Below are 21,202 nucleotides of genomic sequence, written 5' to 3'. Positions count from 1 at the left end.
CAACTTGGAGCTCAGAACCATGATGCTTTCCTTAGGAATATTACCCACAGAAGAAGCCCAATCAAGAAAAGTCCCAAGAGGGGACTGTGGATCTGTAGCAACAAGAAGACTGTTATCACAGTCCTTTGGCCAGCACACAGAATATGCCTGGCCAACATTAGCTGGGTCTCATTCCTGGCCTCAGTCCCTTCTCTCACCTTCATAGCACTTAAAGCCAGTGCCTTGAAGGGTAGAGAAATCATATTATATTTTTTGTCTGAGTTCTCTCTCCACCAGCCTATAAGCTTCTGGAGAGCACCTGCAATAGACCTAGGAATTAAAAGTTGCCCATCAAAATGTGGGAACTATTCTCCTTCTATTTTAACACACAAATACATAGCTGCCTTGAACACAGTATGTGTGTGTGTGTTTCATGGAACTCTTAGCACAGCAGCTGATAGTTCTCTATCCAGCAATCATGAACTGATTGACTAATTGATTAACTGGATTGATATCCAAATGGTCCCTGAGATTCTCCATTTGGCCACGGTTTGAAAGTTCAGTCAGTTACCATCAGTTTTATAAAAAGTTGAGCTGTAACCATTAGATACCTGGACACCTCAATCAGCTGTGGCAAGAGAGATGTGACTGCCTCATCACTGAGGCCTCTCAGCTCAGTAACCAGCTTATTGAAGAGATTAGCTCTCTGGATATTTTGCTCAGAGATGGTTAGTTTTTTCAGTTCCTGGAGAGTCTTCAAAACAGCTTCGGCCTCCTTTGGAGGTGATGTGGATTTGGTGCTCTCAAATGCGAGACCCATCTTCTTAGTACCTGGAAGATGGAAAGTGTCAAAGGAACTCTAGCTTTCTTCATCTCAACCATATCTTTGTCTACTGGAAGCTGGAAATTGTGGAGTATCAGCCCAGGGGAAAAGGGAAGGAAACTATCCTGTATTCAATGCCTGCTAGATCTGGCTCTGCCATAGGTGATTGACTTGTTTTCACTGACTCATCATCCTATCCCTGTGGGGTGGCATTATTGTTCAATTTAACGATAAATTCAGCCCTGCTTCTGAGACCCACAGAGTTTTTGGGCCATGTAAATTGCTCATCCCTGGATCTCAGCTCTGAGTCCCAGAGATGAGACAAAGAGATGAGACCCAGAGATGAGGAAGTGCGACCCAGAGATGAGCAACTTAGGTTTCCCAAGAGCTCTCAGGGTCTAAGAGGTAGAGCTGAAGTGGAATCCAGACTTGTCTGAGTCTATCATCAGGTTACCCTTAGCTTGAAATAATTGGTGAGGAGGTGCTACTGTTGACATGGTGACAACTGGGACCAGGCACATGGGTGCTTATCACCATTTCTTCTAATTGGGTCTACCAGCAGCTCGTGGGGAGGGGAGACACTTTTGTATCCTCTCCACCACCTACTGTGACCTATGCCAGGAAGAGAGGTAAAAGTCATCATGGAAATGTGGTGTAATGAGAATAGTCCTGGCTTAGATTACAACCTGGCACTTATTTGCCCCCCTCTAATATTCTGTGGCCTTGACTACATCAAACTCTAAGCCTCTCTGTGTCACTGTCTCCTCTGTAGAATAGGTATAAAATCACATCTCTACCACCTGACATCACAGGTTGCTAGGAGCAAAAAGGACAATGAGGTAATGTACAAGAAGGAATTTGGACAGATATAAATACAATACAATACTGGGTAAGGGTTGGACTTGAGATTGCTAGAGTTCCTTCTACCTCTAAAGACTGACTCCTGAGGTTACTATCTGGCCGGACTCTGAAGGTTCTCTCCCACTTGGTCCACCTCGTCTGGGACAGCTCTGGATCTTATCACAGGATGGGTGATGTCAGTTCTATCAAATATGTCATGTTAAACTTAGGATTCCAGTTTTCTATTTACAAACGCCTAGATAGCTTTGGGAACTTCTTTTCCTTTATGCCATTGCAACTTGACATCCTGAAATGAGTTTGCTTTCTCACTGGAGGTAGCCAGAACACCAGTGTCCATATCACTTGTTAGTCAGCAGACATTTAACAGGGCTCAGCAAGTGGCTAAGCCATGATAGGCACATCTTGAGTAGATTTTCCAGCAACTATGTGGACAGAAACTCTTACCTTCACCAAAGAAGCGGCTGTTGATCTTTGGTGTGTCTTCAAGTTTCAAAGTCTGTGTCACTTGTGCCACCATCCCATACTTATTCCTGGTAACCAAGGAAGCACACCATGTCACGGATGGCCAGAACATACTATTCTTTCCATGTTGAAGGTTTTCCCTGACTCTGCATCTACCCAAGTCCTGCCCATCTTTCAAAGCATAGGTAAATCCAGCCATTGTTGGCCCTGAATGAATAACATCCACCTCTTCCTGGTCACACTAGTTATCCTCCCATCAAAAAGACATGCGTGCCTTATACTCTCCACTAGTCTGGAGTGGCCAGAGGTAGGAACTAGTGCAATGTCTCAAAATTCTTTCGTATCTTCCACAACATAGAGCCAAGAATATGGCAGTTAATATATATTCATTGATTATCAGTTTTCAAAGTGGATTTGGATACACAAGTTTCCAGTCAATATCCCAAATCTTCCATGAAACCTTTTCTAACCAGGGTACCCTGCAGTGATCCTCAGGTTTTCTGGATCTACAGCCCTTAAAGAATGGGTCTTAGATATCTTTTGTTGGTCTTGGATTGTTTTGCATGCCTAGGACTTTTCTGCCAAATGCCCTGTTAGCTTAAAAAGGGGGACAGGGAGGGGCGGCATTTTATCCCTCTCCATTCCTCCCTCCCAGGCACAGGTTTGCCTGGAACAGAGCACTTGAGAAGTGTTCTGTTCACACTGACACATTAAATGACAAATCAGGGGTGCATCACATGACCTACTTGTAGGAGAAAGGCAGGAAGAGGTGTTGCTCCTTGCAGATGGCTTCTGCCACATGCTTCCTCTTAGCGTCCAGTGTGTACTGACAGGACTGGCTGCTGCTGATCAGAGTTGACAAGGGGCGGGTCTATGAAAGAGATTGGAGACAAGCATTTTGATCAGTCCCTGTATCTTCTGTTAAAAGCATTTACCTTCAAGGTAGAAGGGAGCAGGAGTCCTGTACCACTAGATAAACTCAGAGAAAGAAGATAACTGGGTACTTGACATTTAGACCAGGGGGTGCAACAAGTCAGCATCCCCAAAGCTGAGTCAAGCTGTAGACTCCTCTTTTTCCACCCTCAGTGGACAAAGTCTAAACTTTGTATCCTCCACATGCCCATCCCACCACATAGCCCCTCACACACCTGCTCAGTAACTTTTCTTTGCCCAAAAGCCCATTCTTACATGTCTCTTTCATTTACATATTCTTTGCATTTTTTGGGTTCCTGCTCCACATCTTCCATGAAATGTTGCCCACTGAGCTACACGAATAATTCTTTCTCCTTCCTGGTCAGGCCCAGGACTTCTTGTCTGCACTGTTCAGCTTATCACCTTATTGAGTATACCATGTATACTTTATTGACCTGGCTCCTGCATTAGACTGGAAGCATCCTGAGGGGAAGGTCCATGGTTCATCTGCCACTGTCCCTTCCTTGGTGCTGCCCAGAGTGGGGCTGAGCAAACAGCAGATGCTCAGAAAAGACCCCTAAGCCGGTGCATTATCCTCTTCTGACTGTGGCACTCATGGTCATCAGACTCCCTGTTTTCAACCCTAAGGACAATGACCAGGAACAGTGCCCAGCATGACAGTGATTGCCCAAGTTATTCATGTTCACTGAGACAGGCTGGGGCTCATATCAGGGAAGTTGTTGCAGGGGTCAGGCAGGCTCAGGTAATATGGTGCTCCATGGCCCCAGTTAACAGAGAGGAGAGGGTGCTCCAGGCCCGTGGCAGTGGGGCCATGTTTGGTCAGGGCGGTACTGGGGGTGGAAGGACAAGAAGCTGGAGCACTCTAAGTCACTCCACTTCATGGGATGAGGGAGAGGGGGAGAACACAGGTCTTGGGACTTCTTCAAAGGCCAGAGGCTTGGAGCTGGCACAAGGAGTCCTTGTGCAGGAAAGAACAGAAGGTGGTTTTGCTGCCCTACATCCATCCCCGGAACCTTCTCAGGGGTGAGCAGTCATTACTCTCAAGTGATGAGATTAGCGGCAGTTTGGTGCCAGTGACAGAAGGACAGGAGGAAAGACAGAGCTCTGGGCTGGGAGGGAGGAGCCTGACTCAAGCCTTGGCTCAACTGATCCCAGGCCGTGAAGCCTGGGTAGACCTTCCCATGCCTGCTCAGGGTCCTATCTCTAGTCTGTATAAAAGCAGCCAGGGCAGGCTGTCCTCAAAGGTGCCCACTAGCTCAAAAATTCTGGAATTTTATTAATAAGAGGATGCTCCTTGCTGTGCACGACAGTGCTGACATGGGACTTACCATGCCTTTGATGAGAGCAAGTGGGCTGATGCCTGTGCGGATGGGCTTGAAGCGATCACACTGCCCCAGGTCTCTTTCAGTGGATATTTCTGTGGCCACATTGCCCTTCCTCGTCTTGACGGTAAAGTGAGTGGAGCAGTTTCCATACACGGTATCCTATGGAGGAAGAAGATGCAACCACATGTATTCAACACGGGCAACATCCTTGGGTACTTGGGAGGGATGGGGTGGGGATCGTGAAAGAAAAGGCAGAAGGAATCTAGCTTTGGGAGGGACTTTCTTTTTCTTCCTATGCAGAGTGTGGTCTTGCTAGTGCCTGGCCAGCCCAAGTTGGGAGAGAGAAAACCAGTTAAAGGTGGGTCTGCAGAAAGGCCTCCGCAGGTTGCATCGCTGTCTTCTCCCAGTATGGTGTCGTAGAGAAATTAGAACACACAAAAGTGCTCATGGGACTGAGGTGAAATGAATTCTGTCTCAGTGAAACCTGAAATTCGTAAAAGAGACCAGCAACAGATCCCATTATTTTTGGTGTTTAAAATACACACAGGATTTACTGTGTTACACCATAACCCAGCAAACACAGGTGAACAGCATCAAACAAAAGCAGGGGTGGGGTGGCCAGGACTCCTCAATAACTTTTAAAATTAGACCCAACCTGATAAGCCTGCTTGGGATGATCTGTCAGTGAGCCTAAGGGGCAGGAGGAACCTCGGGCACGAGTATGTCACGCCAATCCAGGGCTTCCTATGTAACTAGTCATGGAGCTGACTCCGTGATCTGCTTTGTATATGGTAGGACTGGTCTCTAACACATGAAGATGAGTTTCAAGGGCCACTGCTATCAGCTTTCTAAATCCTCACCAGAAACAACACTTGCTTGGCTTCTTCTGTCTCTGGGGGAACCAGGAGGGCAGAAATGATGCCCCTCTTGATGTTCAGGATGTAAGTAGGTTCATCTTTCTCCGGGTAAAGGAAAACTTGCTTCCCTTCTGGAATGGCCAGCTTGAGCTCATACCTGTCCCAGAGAGAGGATGGTCATGGAAATGTCCTTCTCCATTACAACTTGCTGGAAGTAAGCTGGGTGGCACTGAAGTTTCTTTTCTCATATTTTTTTAACCAATTGTTCTTCTGACATCATTTATTTGTAAATATAGAATATAGCTACACATAGACATACATTTTCAAAAAAGTATGCACATATACATAAGTTTTGGTGATTCTTTTTTTTTTTTTTTCTTTTTTTCTTTTCTCTTTTTCTTTTTTTGAAATGGAGTCTCACTCGGTCGCCCGGGCTGGAGTGCAATGGCGCAATCTCAGCTCACTGCAACCTCCACCTCCTGGGATCAAGTGATTCTCCTGCCTCAGCCTCCGGAGTAACTAGGACTACAGGCATGTGCCATCACACCCAGATAATTTTTGTATTTTTAGTAGAGACAGTTTTCACCATGTTGGCCAGGCTGGTCTCAAACTCCTGACCTCAGGTGATCCTCCCTCCTCGGCCTCCCAAAGTGCTGGGACTACAGGCATGAGCCACCAGGTCCAGCCGTGTTTTAACTTTTTTTGCTTGGCTCATCCATCCCTGCTCTGTTCTCCACCCATATCAGTCTCTTTGCCCATCCTCCCCATACGGACACCCGAGTGGTTGTTCCATTTGTTTCTGCACACTCATACAATCCTCTGTAAACATGGGTAAGTGCAAACAGAGTCATACAAAGATTTTGTCATTGTTTGTTTTATACAAGTGGCATTGTATTATGCATACTTTTATCTTGTTTTTCTCACTTAATTATACTTCACAAAAATCCTTCTGAGTCACTTGGTATAGCTCTAACAGATTTTTTAAAAGCTGCATGCAGAACATTCCATTCCATGGCTAAATATAATTTATTCACACATTGCCCCATTTGATGGCATTTGCCCTCTCTCTTTCTGGATTTTTTTAAAACCACACAAACAATACCAAAACAAACATCCTTATGAGCCTATCTTCACACATTACTGCTTTTATTTTCATGGGTTAGAGTCCCAGAGACTAAAATATCTGTGTCAAAGGGTATTAAGTATTTTAAATTACAGTAGATATTGCCTGATGGCTCTCATTTCCACCAGCAGCTCAGGACAGCACACTTTTCCTCACTGGCCTCCCAGCAACAGGTGCTATCACTGTTTTCCAGTTTTGCAGTATGATGGGTATAAGCAGATAAATATCTTGTTGTTACATTAATTTGCATTTCTTGACTACCAGTGAATTGGAGCTTATTTTCATACACTTGTTGGACAGTCATTCTTTTGTATGGTGTCAGGCCATGGCTGAAGCCCATGCTGACTTTGGTCTTAGGGATTTCCCATTGGGTACTCTCTGAGTTTCTGAGGACCTGGCTGCAGCCACTCTGGTTACATCAGGAGGAAAAGGTGACGGACTTATCTCCCACAGCCTACACCCTCTCAGAAAGTTCCCAACACGAAGAAATGATAAATGTTTGAGATGATGGGTTTGCTAATTACTCTGATCTGATCACCACACATTACATGTATCAAAACATCACTATGTTCTCAATAAATATGTATAATTATTGTATGTCAATTTTTAAAAAAGACAGTTAAAGTCATGAAGATGCAAACATGGAAAGCCCTCCTTTTCAAGAACAGGAGTCTCTTCTGTATTTGGAGAAGATCAAGGACCAAAAAATAAACCACTCTTTCCTCCTGCCACCATACCCCTCTCCCTCATACACAGTTAAGTCTTGGAGAAAATAAAGCATAGGAAGGAAAGAAGCCTCACAGCCTATTTTGGCAAGAAAGGACTGGCATCTGAATCTAATGTTTAGCAAAACTGAAAAATGGGCAAGGATGGTGATATGGTTTGGCTCTGGGTCCCCACCCAAATCTCATCTCGTAGCTCTCATAATTCCCACGTGTTGTGGGAGGGACCCGGGGGGAGGTGATTGAATCATGGGGGCAGGTCTTTCCCGTGCTGTTCTCGTGATTGCAGATGGGTCTCGGGAGATCTGATGGTTCTAAAAACAGGAGTTTCTCTGTACAAGCTCTCTTTGCCAGCCGCCATCTACATAAGATGTGACTTGCTGTCCCTCACCTTCCGCCATGATTGTGAGACCTTCCCAGCCACGTGGAACTGTGAGTCCAATAAACCTTTCTTTTGTAAATTGCCCAGTCTCAGGTATGTCTTTATCAGCAGCATGAAAACAGACTAATACAGACAGAGTTTTCTGATGCTACCAAGTTAACAACTCTATCCTGCCTGTATTCATACACACCTAGGACCCTACAAACTGTGATTGAGGATGAGGCAGGGGTGATGTTGAAAATATTTACAATGGGTGCGACACGGGCCCTGACCACTCAGCAGAGATGCAGCTGCAGTGGCCGATCAGTGTGCAGTGGCTGAATGCCAGCCTAGGAGGGGGAGCCGCCGAAGCCTTGGTGCTCCTCTGCCCTGCGCTGAACAGACCCTGCCCTGCCATGTGCGGGCCACAGCAGCCAGTGCCTCTGGGACCCCACACCAAAGACCACCAGGCACTGGTCTTGACTAGTTCTTTAAATAAGAATTCACTTGTTTAAACAAAGCATCTCAGTTTTATAATCTCAAGAAGTTTAAAGCATGAGATTTTTAGAAACACATGAAAATGATAATTAAAGGAACCTAACTAGGGAAGGGTAACTAATGCTTCTCTCTTTTTGATGATTGTGAAAACTCAGTAATTCCCTGATCCACGATGGATACGGAATACAAATACTTACAGTCACATCCGTGCCTGGTGCAAACACACAAGTTCATACCTCAGCGGACACACACACATGCGTGCGCTCATGTAGAACATGCCTTACCTGGACATGGCTGCAGCAAACTCCTCAGAGTTCTTGGTTTTCTTCAGCAAGGCTTTGCCCTCAGGGTTGAAGCCATACACCTCTTTCAGGGTGCACTGGCTGGTCTTCAGGATGAAGCTGCAGAGCTGGGGAACCTCCAGCTCAACCTGAGAATTTAGGGTAGCAGAGCATTGAGGTTGTCTATCAAGAATGAGAGGCGGCCCCTGAAGCCCAGGGCTTAATCTCTAATCAGAGCACCAAAGGGAATGGTGCTGGGAACACCACTGCCTGCGCCTCAACACCACACGCCTTATCAACATGCCTCCTGGGTTCTCTGTGCACCAACCTAGACTTAGTCCTATTGCTGGCCTTTTCCCCCTCCCGGGTAACACGTTTCTTAAGTTTGCCCCTAGGCATGGGAAGGAGGATGTCCTTTTATTGGTTCCAAAGTTACTCACTTTAATTATAAAGAGCTGTGGTTAAATAGAAGCGCTGCAGACTAGGAGGGAAAGTGAAGAAGAAAAACAGAAAGCAGGAAGAGGGCCATCCTTAGTTTCCACAGCAAATGTCTCCTTAATGTCACCCAAAAAACTGGTTATATCTATTAGGGCCTATTTAGAGCTTTGCATATAGCTGGAGTTTCAACGGATTCCTACTTATTATCCAGCACTATTCAAATAACTTTAGAGAAATGTTGTACATGTGTGCTGTTCAATATGGGAGCCAGTAGCCAGGGTGGCCATTGAGCAGTTGAAATGCAGCTAATGTGACAACGAATATGAATTTTTAATTTCATTCCATTTAAATAGCCCAATGTGGCTCATGTCTACCATATTGGACAGCACATACAAGAGCTACAGTACTCTCTAAAAAAAGGTGACTGCTCAGCTTGGCTTCTCTTCCCCACCCAAACCCCAATAGCAGCCTATAGATCTGCTCCACATGTACGTAACATGAGTACAACCAGTCTCAATAATAAGCAAAGTTTTATTTTAGAACAAACTGTATGTTTATATTTTTTTCTTCTTTCCATTCATTTTTCAGCAACAGATTCTGTTTGACTTAAATTATAAAAACTGCATTTCACAGTGCGATTCCGAGTTGCCTGCCTCCCATAGCTCACCTACTGGGCCTCTCTCACGCTGAAATCTACAGACCCACACTGCTGCTAATCTAGATCATGGATTCCTATGGCATCTGGGAAGTTAACGGGAAAATACTTCTGACTTGCGAAATTTGGTGGGGGCAGACCACATCTCAGCAATGTGGCTGACTTACAAACAGAGGCAAAGTCCCAGTGCTTTAATCAGATTACAACAGTTCTGGGATGTTCTGCGTTTGCTCAGTACACAACCTCCGGGAAGGTCGCGTGTTGGGCACCCGCTGGAACAGGGCTGGGGGAAAGCTGTGGGCTCTAGGTCCCTCCTGCCTGCATCCTCCATACCTTGCAGTTGATCCTGGTGGCACTTCTTGAATCAGCAGTCCCAGGGACTCCACTGGAACTCTCAGCCTCATAGTTGTATGTGTACTTTCGGAGGTGCTTGAATCGGGTCGCATCTTCTAACGTGGGGAGAAATACGTCAGCCACATAGCAGAAATAGCTCTCCCAAGGACAGCCAATTCTGGGCAGAGAGGGGCAGTGGCATAGAGAATTAAAAATGGTAATTAAACTCAAATTATTTTTTAATTGACTTTATACTTAATTTTCCTTTATAGATTTGACTTCTCCATTATGTTTTTGCTAAGGCTAATGTTTAAATTGGCTGGCATGTCTTGAATATCTCATCTGAGGCACAGGGAAGGGAGTGACAAGTGTCAAGTAATGGGGCTCAGAAAATCTGCATGAGAGACCCTCTGGTAAATTAAGAGATGACAACATTACGCAAATAGTACTATCTCTAATGCTTTTTTAGCTTGAAAACGCCGTAATTCCGTGACCCTAAGACTACCAAATACTTAAGGCAAAGTTCATTAAGCATTAAGCGTAACTAACTTAACAAACTCCTAGAAAAGAATTTCTGGAGGTTTCCACTGTAGTTGAGAGGAATTTTCTGAACAATTGAAGAAAAAGAACATCTGGGTCCTGAGCCCAGCTGCAGTGATGCCAGATGGCCACTAGATGGCGGTGCTGCCCCATCAGAAGTCCGCCCCGCGGCTCCAGCACACAGGGTCCCGCTTGGAGGCCAGTTCCTTTAACCCCCAGGGGTCAGGTAAATAGGAAGGGGGTGGAGGTTCGATTTCTTCACAAAGGTCAAAGTCAGTATTTCCTCACCCTCACATGCTTCGAATCAATGACTAGTCACTGATAAACAGGACAGTGATGTTTCTTCAAAGTGTGCACAGGCCAGCGGAGAGACAATCCCTTCCCTCCCCCGCCCCCAGGCTGAACTTTTGGGACAGAACAGAAGGCCAGGTAGAAGAGAGTTGGCATCCCTTGGGTGTGGGCAGAGGCTCAGGGAACTTGCTTCCTGGGGTCAGAGCAAGGCACACCACGATGCCATCTCAGCCCTGTAGAGTGGGAGGCCCTCAGGGACCGGGGTGTAGGAGAGTGCACGGGACTGGGCGCCCTTCCACGCCCCATGCGCAGATGCCTTACTTGGACAGACCGGGCTGACATTTTCCAGCATTTCCTCTTCTGTAAGACAGGAGAAAGAAATCTGTGAGCTTCCCACGTCTTCCCAGCGGGTGCTAGGGCCCGACAGGGGGACCACCGGCACAGGTTTCACCTTTCAGGAGGGAGGCAGGCTCCGGAGACCCCCTCCTCAGCCCCTCCATCCCGCGCCCCCCATCCTGAGCCTGCAGGGGCCGCCAGCTGGTCCAATCCCCCCACTCGCCCTGGACCCTGTGGCTGCCCTCCCTCTGGCCTAGGCCCAGGCTGCCCCGGCCAACCTCGTGCCGCCGGCTCCCTCCCGCTCCCTCTGCGCCCCCAGCGCGGCCGCGCACTCACCGGCCCTGGCGCCCGCCAGCAGCAGCAGCAGCGCAGGCAGCGCCAGCAGCGCCAGCAGCGCGGGCCTCGGCGGGCCCATGGCCAGCTGCGGTGGGGCGGCTCCTGGGCTGCGGCCTGGCCTCGGCCTCGCGGCCCTGGCTGGCTGGGCGGGCTCCTCAGCGGCAGCAACCGAGAAGGGCACTCAGCCCCGCAGGTCCCGGTGGGAATGCGCGGCCGGCGCCCGCACCCCATTTATAGGAAGCCCAGGCTGCAAGAGCGCCAGGATTGCAAAAGGTCCAAAGGGCGCGTCCCGGGCCTGACCTGTTTGCTTTTCTACACTGGCTTCTCTTTGAGCCTTGAAGAGCCTCGGGGAGGGGGCCCACCTGGGATGCAGCTGCAGCCACCAGGGGCTGGGTCCCAGGTGGGTTCCCTTCCCCGAGCGTCTTCAGTGCTCTGGCGTGGCCCTTCCCGTGTCTCAGTGGGGCCATGGCCGGCGCCTGCCCTGACCAGGGGTGCCTTCTTCAGATGACCCACCATGGGGACAAAATCTCTGCTTCTCCTGGACTGAATTGGGAGCCACGTGGAGAACCAGTCCTGAGCGCTGCCTTGGTGGAGACATGTTCCCATCGGTTACTTCTTTTCCATTTTGGTGGACCTTGGATTTGCACCCACACCCTAATCCTGATCAGAATCTGTGGCTGTGGGGTTCAGCCCGTGCTGGGGGAGGAGAGAGAAGGGGGATGCAGGGAGGTCTGGTGAGTGACCAGTCACTGCCCCTGAGGATGGGTGGCCTGCCTGGTCCCAGCAGGAGTCCAGGTGTCTGTCTTCAAGAAACCCCAGTGAGGAGAGGCCTCTGGGGAAGAGCAACCTCCCAGGGTGCACCCCTCTTGTGCAAAGTGTTCTTGGGTTGTTGAGAGGACGATTTCCTGCACCAGCTTCTGGGTTTCCTCCAGTGGTGCGGAGGCGGACGAGGAAAAGCAGAGTAGTGGACAGGACACGTCATGTTCCTCATAGACATCTGGAACCTTCTCATGCATCGTTTCCTTCTCTTCTGGGCACTGCCCATTTCCCACCGGAAACTTCAGCCAGCGCTCGCTGCCTCTGCCCAGCTGTAGGGAATCAGCGGTAGTGGAATTTCAGGGACACTCGGTTTACTAACCCAGGATTACTCAGAAGGGGTTATTGATGGGATGGCACTATGATGAGCTGAATGAATGTCTGAGCCTGGCTGTGTCCCCAAGGCACCTCCAATCTGGTTAGGGAGACAAGCTGTGTACGCAGGAAACCGCTAGTGAGCAATTGTGGTAGGATAGAGGGGGCGACAACCAGGTAGGTATAACTGCTGGGGGACCACCCAGGAAGGCGAGTGGGAGGCGGCCAGGAGCAAGCCGGTAGAGTACGGATGGGAAGTGGACAGCGCCTGTTGCAGAAGTCAGTGTGTGCTCATTGTTACAACTTGTCAGCTTTGTTTGAATTATGAGGTACCTCCAGATGTAACAAGCTACTGGTGAAGACTGATGATTCCAGAAGGATCAATTCTGAAACAGTAACTATGTATAAAGACCCAGTTCCCTCAGAGGAGACTCACAGAAAGACCTTCGCTTGCTTCCTGCACCTGGGCTCCACACCTGTCATTATTCAGATATTGTCATTGGCCATGAACTCCTATGGGCAGCTAAACTCCCTCCAGTGATCAGTTGCTTATCCACAGCATATTAATGTTATTAAAGATGGATATTACAGAGGTCTCAACTCAAGGCTGGTCATACCTACACCACTGATTTGTGAAAGGTCTGGAAAAAGTAATTGCTCTGAAACCCCATTTCTCTGAACACTTTATTTGAATTATTCTATGTGGACTGACTTTCCACAGGGTTCGCTGCTGCTAGTGTTTGAGGAAATGGTCCTGCTTCCATGCATATTCACATTAAGGAGAATGAGTAAGAATATTCAGGTATAGAGAAGCCAAAAGGAGGTGTCGAGCTTTAATTTACAAGCACAAGTCCAAGCTTACTCTGTTACGTGCAGATGAAACCAGGTTCCAATGGTCAGCATCAATAGAGAACATATACATATATATATATATATATATTTTTTAATTTATTTATTTGAGATGGAGTCTCCCTCTGTCACCCAGGCTGGAGTGTAGTGGTACAATCTCGGCTCACTGCAACCTCTGCCTCCTGGGTTTAAGTGATTCTCCTGCCTTAGCCTCCCAAGTAACTGAGATAACAGGTGTGTGCCACTATGCCCAGCTAATTTTTGTATTTTTAGTACAGACGGTGTTTCACCATGTTGATCAGGCTGGTCTTGAACTCCTGACCTCATGATCTGCCCGCCTTGGCCTCCCAAAGTGCTGGGAGAATGTAATTTTTATGAAGTAGGAATCAAAAATGAATTTGATGACTTGGAGGCAGGGAAACATTGTGAGATGCTTGGAGGTGCTGAGAGGACTGTCACCATCTCTAAAGGAAGAAACCTAAGACTCAGCTTCCCTCTTTTCCTGATGGTCTTTGGCAAGTCTTCCCTGGACTGGGCCCCAGCCAGGAGTAGTTATCCCCTGACAGGGTCTAGCACAACCCCATAGAGCAAATGTTGAATTGTTGAGCTGACTTGCGTACACTCACGGAAATGCTGTAAAGATTAGTGCATAGATTTTTCTTCAATTACAAAATCCACTTAGATCCTTTGTCAAAGACTACATGGAAATATATTACTTGTGACCAAAGATATCACCCTTCATCCCTTTTCCTTTAGGTAGAGACACATTCTGGTGTCACACAGATTAATCTCAGCTAGTGACTGTGACTTATCAGCTCATAAATGCAAAGTCCTGTTGGGTGCACCATCAATCTGGGTAGTCATAGGGCTCTGGGTACCCATTAGAAAGCCACCTGACTAGAGGAATTTCAAGGTGATAGATAATGCTGAATGTCCCAGTTACATTATCTAGAAGCAAAACTATCCATTGTGCCTATCTGCAGCTGACCAGAAGGGTCTTGGCCAAGTTCAGGGAATCATGGAAGCTAATAAAGGACCCCAGCAGACCAATATTCTGAGTTTAGTGCTGTTCACATACTGAAGTAGGTGCTTAGAACATAATTTGCTGAATTTGAATGAATGAATCAGCACCATTCAGCTATACCCCATTTTCCAGGATATTTATGCATAGCGACCGTGATGCTAAGTAAATATTTCCAGTGACATAAAGCAAGGAAATACAATCTATACCAATTATTCCCAGCCATGCTGCTCCAAAATCTCATCTGGCAAATAGGGATCAGTACTGACAATGATTAATTAGCCTATCTCGTTTCTGCCTATGACAGCATTATAATTGCAAATGATGCCCAGAAGCTGGAAAGTAAACTTCAAACATTGTAGATGGAACTGTGCCCAGGGTGGCCTGTTCACCCAGTGACAGCATGCATGTGTGAGCATGTGCACACACACACACACACAAATGAGAAATATCAGGAAAGAAATGGCACATTTAGGTGAATGGTTCAGGAGGAAGATGATAGGGTGAGCCATTGTCAACCAAATGTAGGCATTCCAGATGGATGATTAACCCCTGCGAGAAGCAAAAAGAAACTTTCCTTCTCCATCATTCTGCTACCCAAGAGATAAGGTCAGAATGTTGAGTCGCAGTTCCTCCTGGGAGAGAAGCCAGAAGTCAGCAGGGTTCAATGTGCAGTGAAGAGCTGCATAAGTGAATTATCACCCTCTTGCCTATGTGGATGTCATCCTTCCACCTGCCCAGTCTGGCTGCAGCCCCACCTACTGCACTGAGTCTTTCTCTGGGACCAGCCCAGTTAGACTTCATAGCTTGTGACTCTGATTCCCTGTCATTCAGTTTCTAGGTAGGACAACAATGATGAAAGGCCTTCATACAAACCTGTTGTTGTCCTGAATACATTTTTCTCTTATAGCATTATTTGATTTTTCATGTGTTTCCCTGTTGCCTTGCCAATGGGAGAGAGAAGCTGGGAGAGCAAGAACCATGTGTAGTTCACAGATTGGTACCCCTTGTCCTCTCTTCCTCACTGACACCCTTGCTAGGCCAGGCAGATGGTAGCCAAACAGTAAACACTGTGATTATGATATAATATGGTCCATGTGAATAGGTTTCTTTCATATGCACACTTCATTTTTACTCTTGAGTGTTGCTGTTTATGTTTACATCTTAATTTAGAATGCACAGTGAACTTGGAGCTGTAGGAGAGAGGAAGGGTCTGGGAACTGGGGCCGTGGGACAGTTTCTACGGCTCTGGGTGGCAGTCCCTCATCTGTGTGATGAGAAGACAGGAATGGACGGTCTCTTAGCCCCATTCAGCTCTGACTACTTTGATTCTATGGAAATTTTGGGGCTGAAAAAACAAACACATTAATTATTTTGGGCTCAAACCTCATGGCTGTTAGGAGCTGTGGCTGAGGGTCCAGAACCATCAAGCGGAAGGATTTTCTGGGAGGCCATCGACCTCTCCAAAGACCTGTGCCCACACTGCCCAAGAAATAGAACCCTTCACTCATTTTACACAGATTTCTAAATCAGATGTGGGCATGCCCTCCTGGGGATGCTGGGGCACAGGGAATTGCAACTCTCCGGAAGTTCTTCCCCACGTCTAGCTTTAGGTTTCATATTTGCCTGACCTTGGGTAAACTTTCTTAGATATAACTTAGCATTTCTTTTGAAAGGCTTTTGGTCAGCTTTTGTCAGCCACTTTTTACTACTTTTAAAAAAAGTTTTCTTTATGTTCTCTCAAGACTAAGGCTCAGAACGTGTTACCTCAGAAAGCTGAGACCAGTGCTGGTGCCGGATAGCTGGGTGGATAAACACACCTCACCATTCCCCCACCAGCACTGCTTCTCTTCATGTATTATGGAGCACCTCCGAGAGCTTCCAGACCAGGAGAAGGGCATAATCAGACGTCACAGCCAATAATGAGCATAGGCAATGTGCCCAGTGTGGGGTCTACACCACAGTTAGACTATAGTGGTACGATGGGGGTCTCGGGGGTCCTGGATGGGTGAGATTGAACTGGCTCTGGAATGGTGGGCAGGATTTGGGTAACTGAAGAGGGAGGCACACTGAAAGTGCAGTGGCAGGAAGCTGGGAACATGTTGGATATGTCTGGCCCCTGTGATGACGCCAGGCTACTGGAGTCTCTGGGGAGAAGGGAGACAGGGGGATGGTCAGTGGGGGATACAGTTTGCCATGCCCAGGCCAGGGACAGAGCTTTCAGGCTAATGAAGCCTTTGACTTAATTTGACACTAAATGTAGTACATATGGCACTGAAATTCTGGATTGTGTAGAAGGCCATGAGAATTGGGCTGAATTCTCCTTGTTCAGAGCTATGAAGGGAAATGTAGCAACAGGTATCTGTAGTTTCAAACATAGACAGGATCTTAGAAACCAAATCGTGACTAATATTCTCATCTTATAGAGAAACTGGGGCCTAGACAGGCTAAGAAGTTTTGTTTTGTTTTGTTTTGTTTTGTTTTCATGACAAGAGCAGAGGTAAGGCGAGAACTTGGATCTTTAGTTTATAATCTAGGTTATTCATTCTACTCTAATTGCACTAAATCTACATTGGCTACATAAAATTGCTTGGAGATTGCTCTTTGGGCCAGGCATGGTGCCTCGTGCCTGTAATTCCAGTACTTTGGAAGGCCTAGGCGGGTGTGGATAACCTGAGGTCAGGAGCTCAAGACCAGCCTGGCCAACATGGTGAAAACCCATCTCTGCTAAAAATACAAAAATTAGCCAGGCATGGTGGCCTGCACCTGTAATCCCAGCTACTCGGGACATTGAAGCAGGAGAATCGCTTGAACCCAGGAGACGGAGGTTGCAGTGAGCCGAGATTGTGCCATTGCACTCCAGCCTAGGTGACAGAGCCAGACTCCACCTAAAAAAAAAGAAAAAAAAGATGAATCTTTGAAATCAGTGTAGTCTCTTGTGTATTAGTCTGTTTTCACACTGCCGTGAAGAAATACCTGAGACTGGGTAATCTATAAAGGAAAGAGGTTTAATTGATTTACAGTTCCACATGGCTGGGGGAGGCCTCAGGAAACTTGCAATCATGGCATAAGGTTAAGGAGAAGCAAAGACCTTCTTTACATGGCAGCAGGAGAGAGACGAGTGAGGAGCGAAGGGGAAAGAGCCCCTTATAAAACCATCAGATCTCGTGAGAACTCACTCACTGTCACAAGAATAGCATGGGGGAAACCACCCCCATGATCCAATCTCCTCCCACCAGGTCCCTCCCTAAACATGTGGGGATTATGGGGATTACAATTCAAGATGAGATCTGGGAGGGGACACAGCCAAACCATATCATCTTGTAATCTATTCCTTATTGAAAGTGAAAAATTTCATTGATTTTTTTGTGGGTTTGTATTTAGAATAAATATGATTATGTAACTCATTACATAGGATCATAGAGGTTCGGGGCCTAGAAGGGCCATAAGGTTATTGAATCCAACTCTTCTCCATCAATCTGAGAATCCCTGGGCACCCATTAACAGGCTGCCTAACTGGTGGAATTTTATGAAATTAGATCATGTTCTAGGCAGCATGCAGTGAAGAGTTTCTAGAAGGGAAACCTCTCCAGCCTGTCTATCTACAGATGGCCAGATGGAGCCTGCACATGTGGATCAGTGCTTTGTGGTCATATCTCAGGTCTCTGCTATTTCTGTCCCCAATCCGGGGCATAGACTGTCCATCACAGGGAAAGCCAGGAATGGTCAGTACTGAGGTGGAAGTTTTTCTGACACCATCTTTATCTAGATTCTGAAGTAAATACCAAATAACTACCAGAATGGCCTGACACTGTTTTCATCTGTATGTTGTTCCCTCTCTGATAGCATGGAGAGGCCTCAGGCCATTGCCAGAGCCCAGACTGCTTAGGTTACTTGGTCTCCAAAGAAGAAAGTGGGTGGAAATGGGCCATTTAGTATCAGGAATTTCTTGGTTTTCTCTTTTTAGTGGTGCACTTAACTTCTAATAGAGTCATTTAAAAAAAATAATGGCCACCTTTAGGTGTTCTAAGGCCCACCCTGCAGAGGCCACAGATAAGTATATTCACTTATCTGCGAATATACTAATGGATTCACAACAATCAATTTTAGAATATTTTAATCACCCCCCAAAGAACTCTAGTACCAATCAGCCATCACCCCTTAAGTTCCCTACCTGTCCAGCCCTAGGCAACCACTAAGTAACTTTCTCTCTCTATAGATTTGCCTGTTTTGGACATTTCATATACATGGGGTCAAACAATATGTGGTCTTTTGCAACTGGCATTTTTCACTTCCCATAATATTTTCAAGGTTCATACATGTTGTAGCCTTTTATTCTTTTTTATTACTGACTAATATTCCATTGTATAGATATGCCACATTTTATTTATTCATCAATTGATAGACATTTGTGTTGTTTCTACTTAACAGCTATCAGGAATAATGCTGCTATGAATATCTGCATTCAAGTTTATATGTACACACATGCTTTCATTTCTCTTAGATGTATATCTAGGAGTGAAATTTCTGGGTAACATGGTAATTCTATGTTTAATCATATGAGGAACTGACAGATTGTTTTCCAAAGTGGCTACACCATTTTACATTCACACCAGCAATATATGAAGGTTCCAATCTCTCCACATCCTTGTCAACACTTGTTATTATCTGTTTTTGTTTTTATTATACCCATCCTAGTGGATGTGAAGTGGTATCTCATTGCGGCTTTTATTGCATTTCTATGATGGCTATTGATGTTGAGCATCTTTTTGTGTTCTTACTGGCAATTTGTATATCTTTTTTGGAGAAATGTCTACTCAAATTCTTTGGATTTTGAATTTTTAAATTGGAGTGCTTGGACTTTTTATTATTAAGTTGTAAGAGTTGTTTTTGCCTTCTGGATTCGGGTTTCTTATCCGACATAGCATTTGCAAATATTTTCTCTTACTCTGTGGGTTGTCTTTCTACTTTTCTTTAAAATGCAAAAGTTTTTAATTTGGATGAAGTTGAATTAATGTTTTTCCTTTGTTGCTTTTCCTTTTGGTGTCATATGTAAGAAACTATTGCCTAAAACATGGTCAAGGAATTTTACTCCTGTGTTTTCTTCTAAGAGGTTTATAGTTTTAGGTCTTATGTCTAAGGCTATGATCCCTTTTGAGTTAATTTTTCATGTATAAAGGAATCCTTTTGCCCCTTGCTGTTAGAAATTTTCAGGTTCTGTGAGCCTGTAAGTGGCCCTGAGTTACCTCTTCTGCCTCCTTGCTAATAGAGCGTGACCTGTTCCCAATGCGGGTGACATCAGCCCTATTGCTCAATGAGCAGAATCAGTCCTTATTAGGGACTGTTCCTCCCTGGGGCTTTTCAAAGAAGTGACCAGAGCTCCAGTCACTGAGAGGACAGGCCCCGAACCCTTGCCTTTTCAGAGAAAAAAATAGAGATATTCTTGGTCTCCGAAGCTAAAATCCCAAGCTTCTTTCAGAGTCTGTAATGTCCTGATAAGCTTTCTTCCCTTTTCATTCAGAAAGAAAGTATTCAGTGGCTAGAGACATAAGGCTTCCTCTGTATCCAAAACAGCTTAACATGTTTTATAAGGAAACATACAAAACTAGCAACAAATACAAGTTTAAAAAAGTGACATCAAGCACCTTGGAATGATTGCTTTTGGTGTGAATGAGAAGAATAAGAGTTGGGAGTGGGGATGCGGAGTAAGGATGGGGAACTAGAAACAAGCCAACAAAATGAGATAGCACCCTTCACAGACCAACAATTACAGTGTGCAGATGTTGAAGATGGTGAATACTTCATCTCTGCTCCTCAGTGGCAGCAGGAAATTGGCCTATCATTGTAAATATATATATTTGTAAACCCTAGTATTTCTCAAGCACCAAAAAATGGACCCATCATTGTGATAGTTAACTTTCATAAATTATCTCATTTTACATTCCAAAAAATCTGCAAAATAGATATTTTAACCAGCCATCTTACAAATGAGGGAGCCAGGGCTAATTTTTACATAACTAACCAAATTCTATTGTCTTCATTATATAAGTACAGGTACCTAGAAGGGGCAGTTATGAATATGTAAGATCAAATGATCAACATAAGATTGAGTCTCAGTGACTTTGGTGTAAGCACATGAGTTGCCCTCTATCTGGAGAAATAAGCTACTGTCTTATTAGCAAGATCTGCAGTCACACAACGCTTTATGATTTGTAAAGGGCTTTGGTTTCCATTATTTCTTTTAATCCTGGTAGCTGTGAGTTTTACGTTACACATCACAGGTGAGGCACCTGAACCTCCCTGGGGTTAAAAGACTTTCCAGGATCACCTGGCATATAAATAGCTGAGCTAGAACTCAAACTCAGGTGTTGTGACTTTATATCCCATGCAGCTCATACTACACTGTCCTGAATCTCAATGAGAGGATTAGGAAACCTGAGATTCTTTATGGCATTTGTTAGAGAAATAAGGCAGGAGGGGGTTCTGAGCCTCGATGGGCTCCCAGGGAGGAGAGGCAACACGAAAATATCACAGCGATTCACTGCCAGAGAAGGAGATGGGAATTAGAGGCATTTCCTAGGGGCTGCCTTTGATAGTATCCAGATTTCTGAAGAAATGCACTTAGGGAAAAGCGTAAACATGCGGAAATACCTGTGCTTGCTGCTGTTTGGATGTGTTCTTAATGTAAATGCTGTTTATTACAATTTTTCCCTTCTAAATGTCTTCGTGCATTTTCCCCAAGTAGGTAAACAAGAAGCTAGGCTCAGCCATCTCAGTTGTTTTTTAATACTTATCCTGCACATGTCCAAATTGTGGCTTTACATGGCTGATCCTACCAGATTAACAATCTGGAATGTGAGATCCTGCATCACACTCAGAAAATACCTCTGAAAATGAGTTGGTATGAAATGATGTGTCTGTCGCTCATTTGGACCAGGCCCTGGCACTGGAGTCCCTTGGGGAACACTGGCCAATGGCCTTCTCCACCACTGGCTGACCCCTGGGCAAAGCTGGAGGCCAGCTCAGTCATTTAATTTGAACAAATCC

The 21,202-nt window shown here is 45.8% G+C and overlaps 1 protein-coding gene across 1 annotated transcript in view; it reads right to left on the bottom strand.

Annotated features, from left to right (window-relative positions):
• Positions 1 to 11,361, bottom strand: part of APOB (apolipoprotein B) — a 42,549-nt gene extending 31,188 nt beyond the window's left edge. The window contains exons 1-9 of the mRNA XM_034952688.3: positions 11,155 to 11,361; positions 10,804 to 10,842; positions 9,652 to 9,767; positions 8,229 to 8,374; positions 5,244 to 5,397; positions 4,387 to 4,542; positions 2,872 to 2,996; positions 2,108 to 2,193; positions 591 to 810 (exon numbers count right to left, since the gene is read on the bottom strand). Coding sequence (XP_034808579.2) covers positions 591 to 810; positions 2,108 to 2,193; positions 2,872 to 2,996; positions 4,387 to 4,542; positions 5,244 to 5,397; positions 8,229 to 8,374; positions 9,652 to 9,767; positions 10,804 to 10,842; positions 11,155 to 11,233 — 1,121 coding nt within the window. The 5' untranslated portion in view covers positions 11,234 to 11,361. The remainder of the gene's footprint in view (positions 1 to 590; positions 811 to 2,107; positions 2,194 to 2,871; positions 2,997 to 4,386; positions 4,543 to 5,243; positions 5,398 to 8,228; positions 8,375 to 9,651; positions 9,768 to 10,803; positions 10,843 to 11,154) is intronic.
• Between the last annotated feature and the right edge of the window lie 9,841 nt (positions 11,362 to 21,202).

Source organism: Pan paniscus, chromosome 12 (assembly GCF_029289425.2).
Source record: "Pan paniscus chromosome 12, NHGRI_mPanPan1-v2.0_pri, whole genome shotgun sequence".
NCBI lineage: Eukaryota > Metazoa > Chordata > Mammalia > Primates > Hominidae > Pan > Pan paniscus.
The sequence above is the reverse complement of the archived record's forward strand: the minus strand, read 5'-3'. Positions and strand labels throughout refer to the sequence as shown.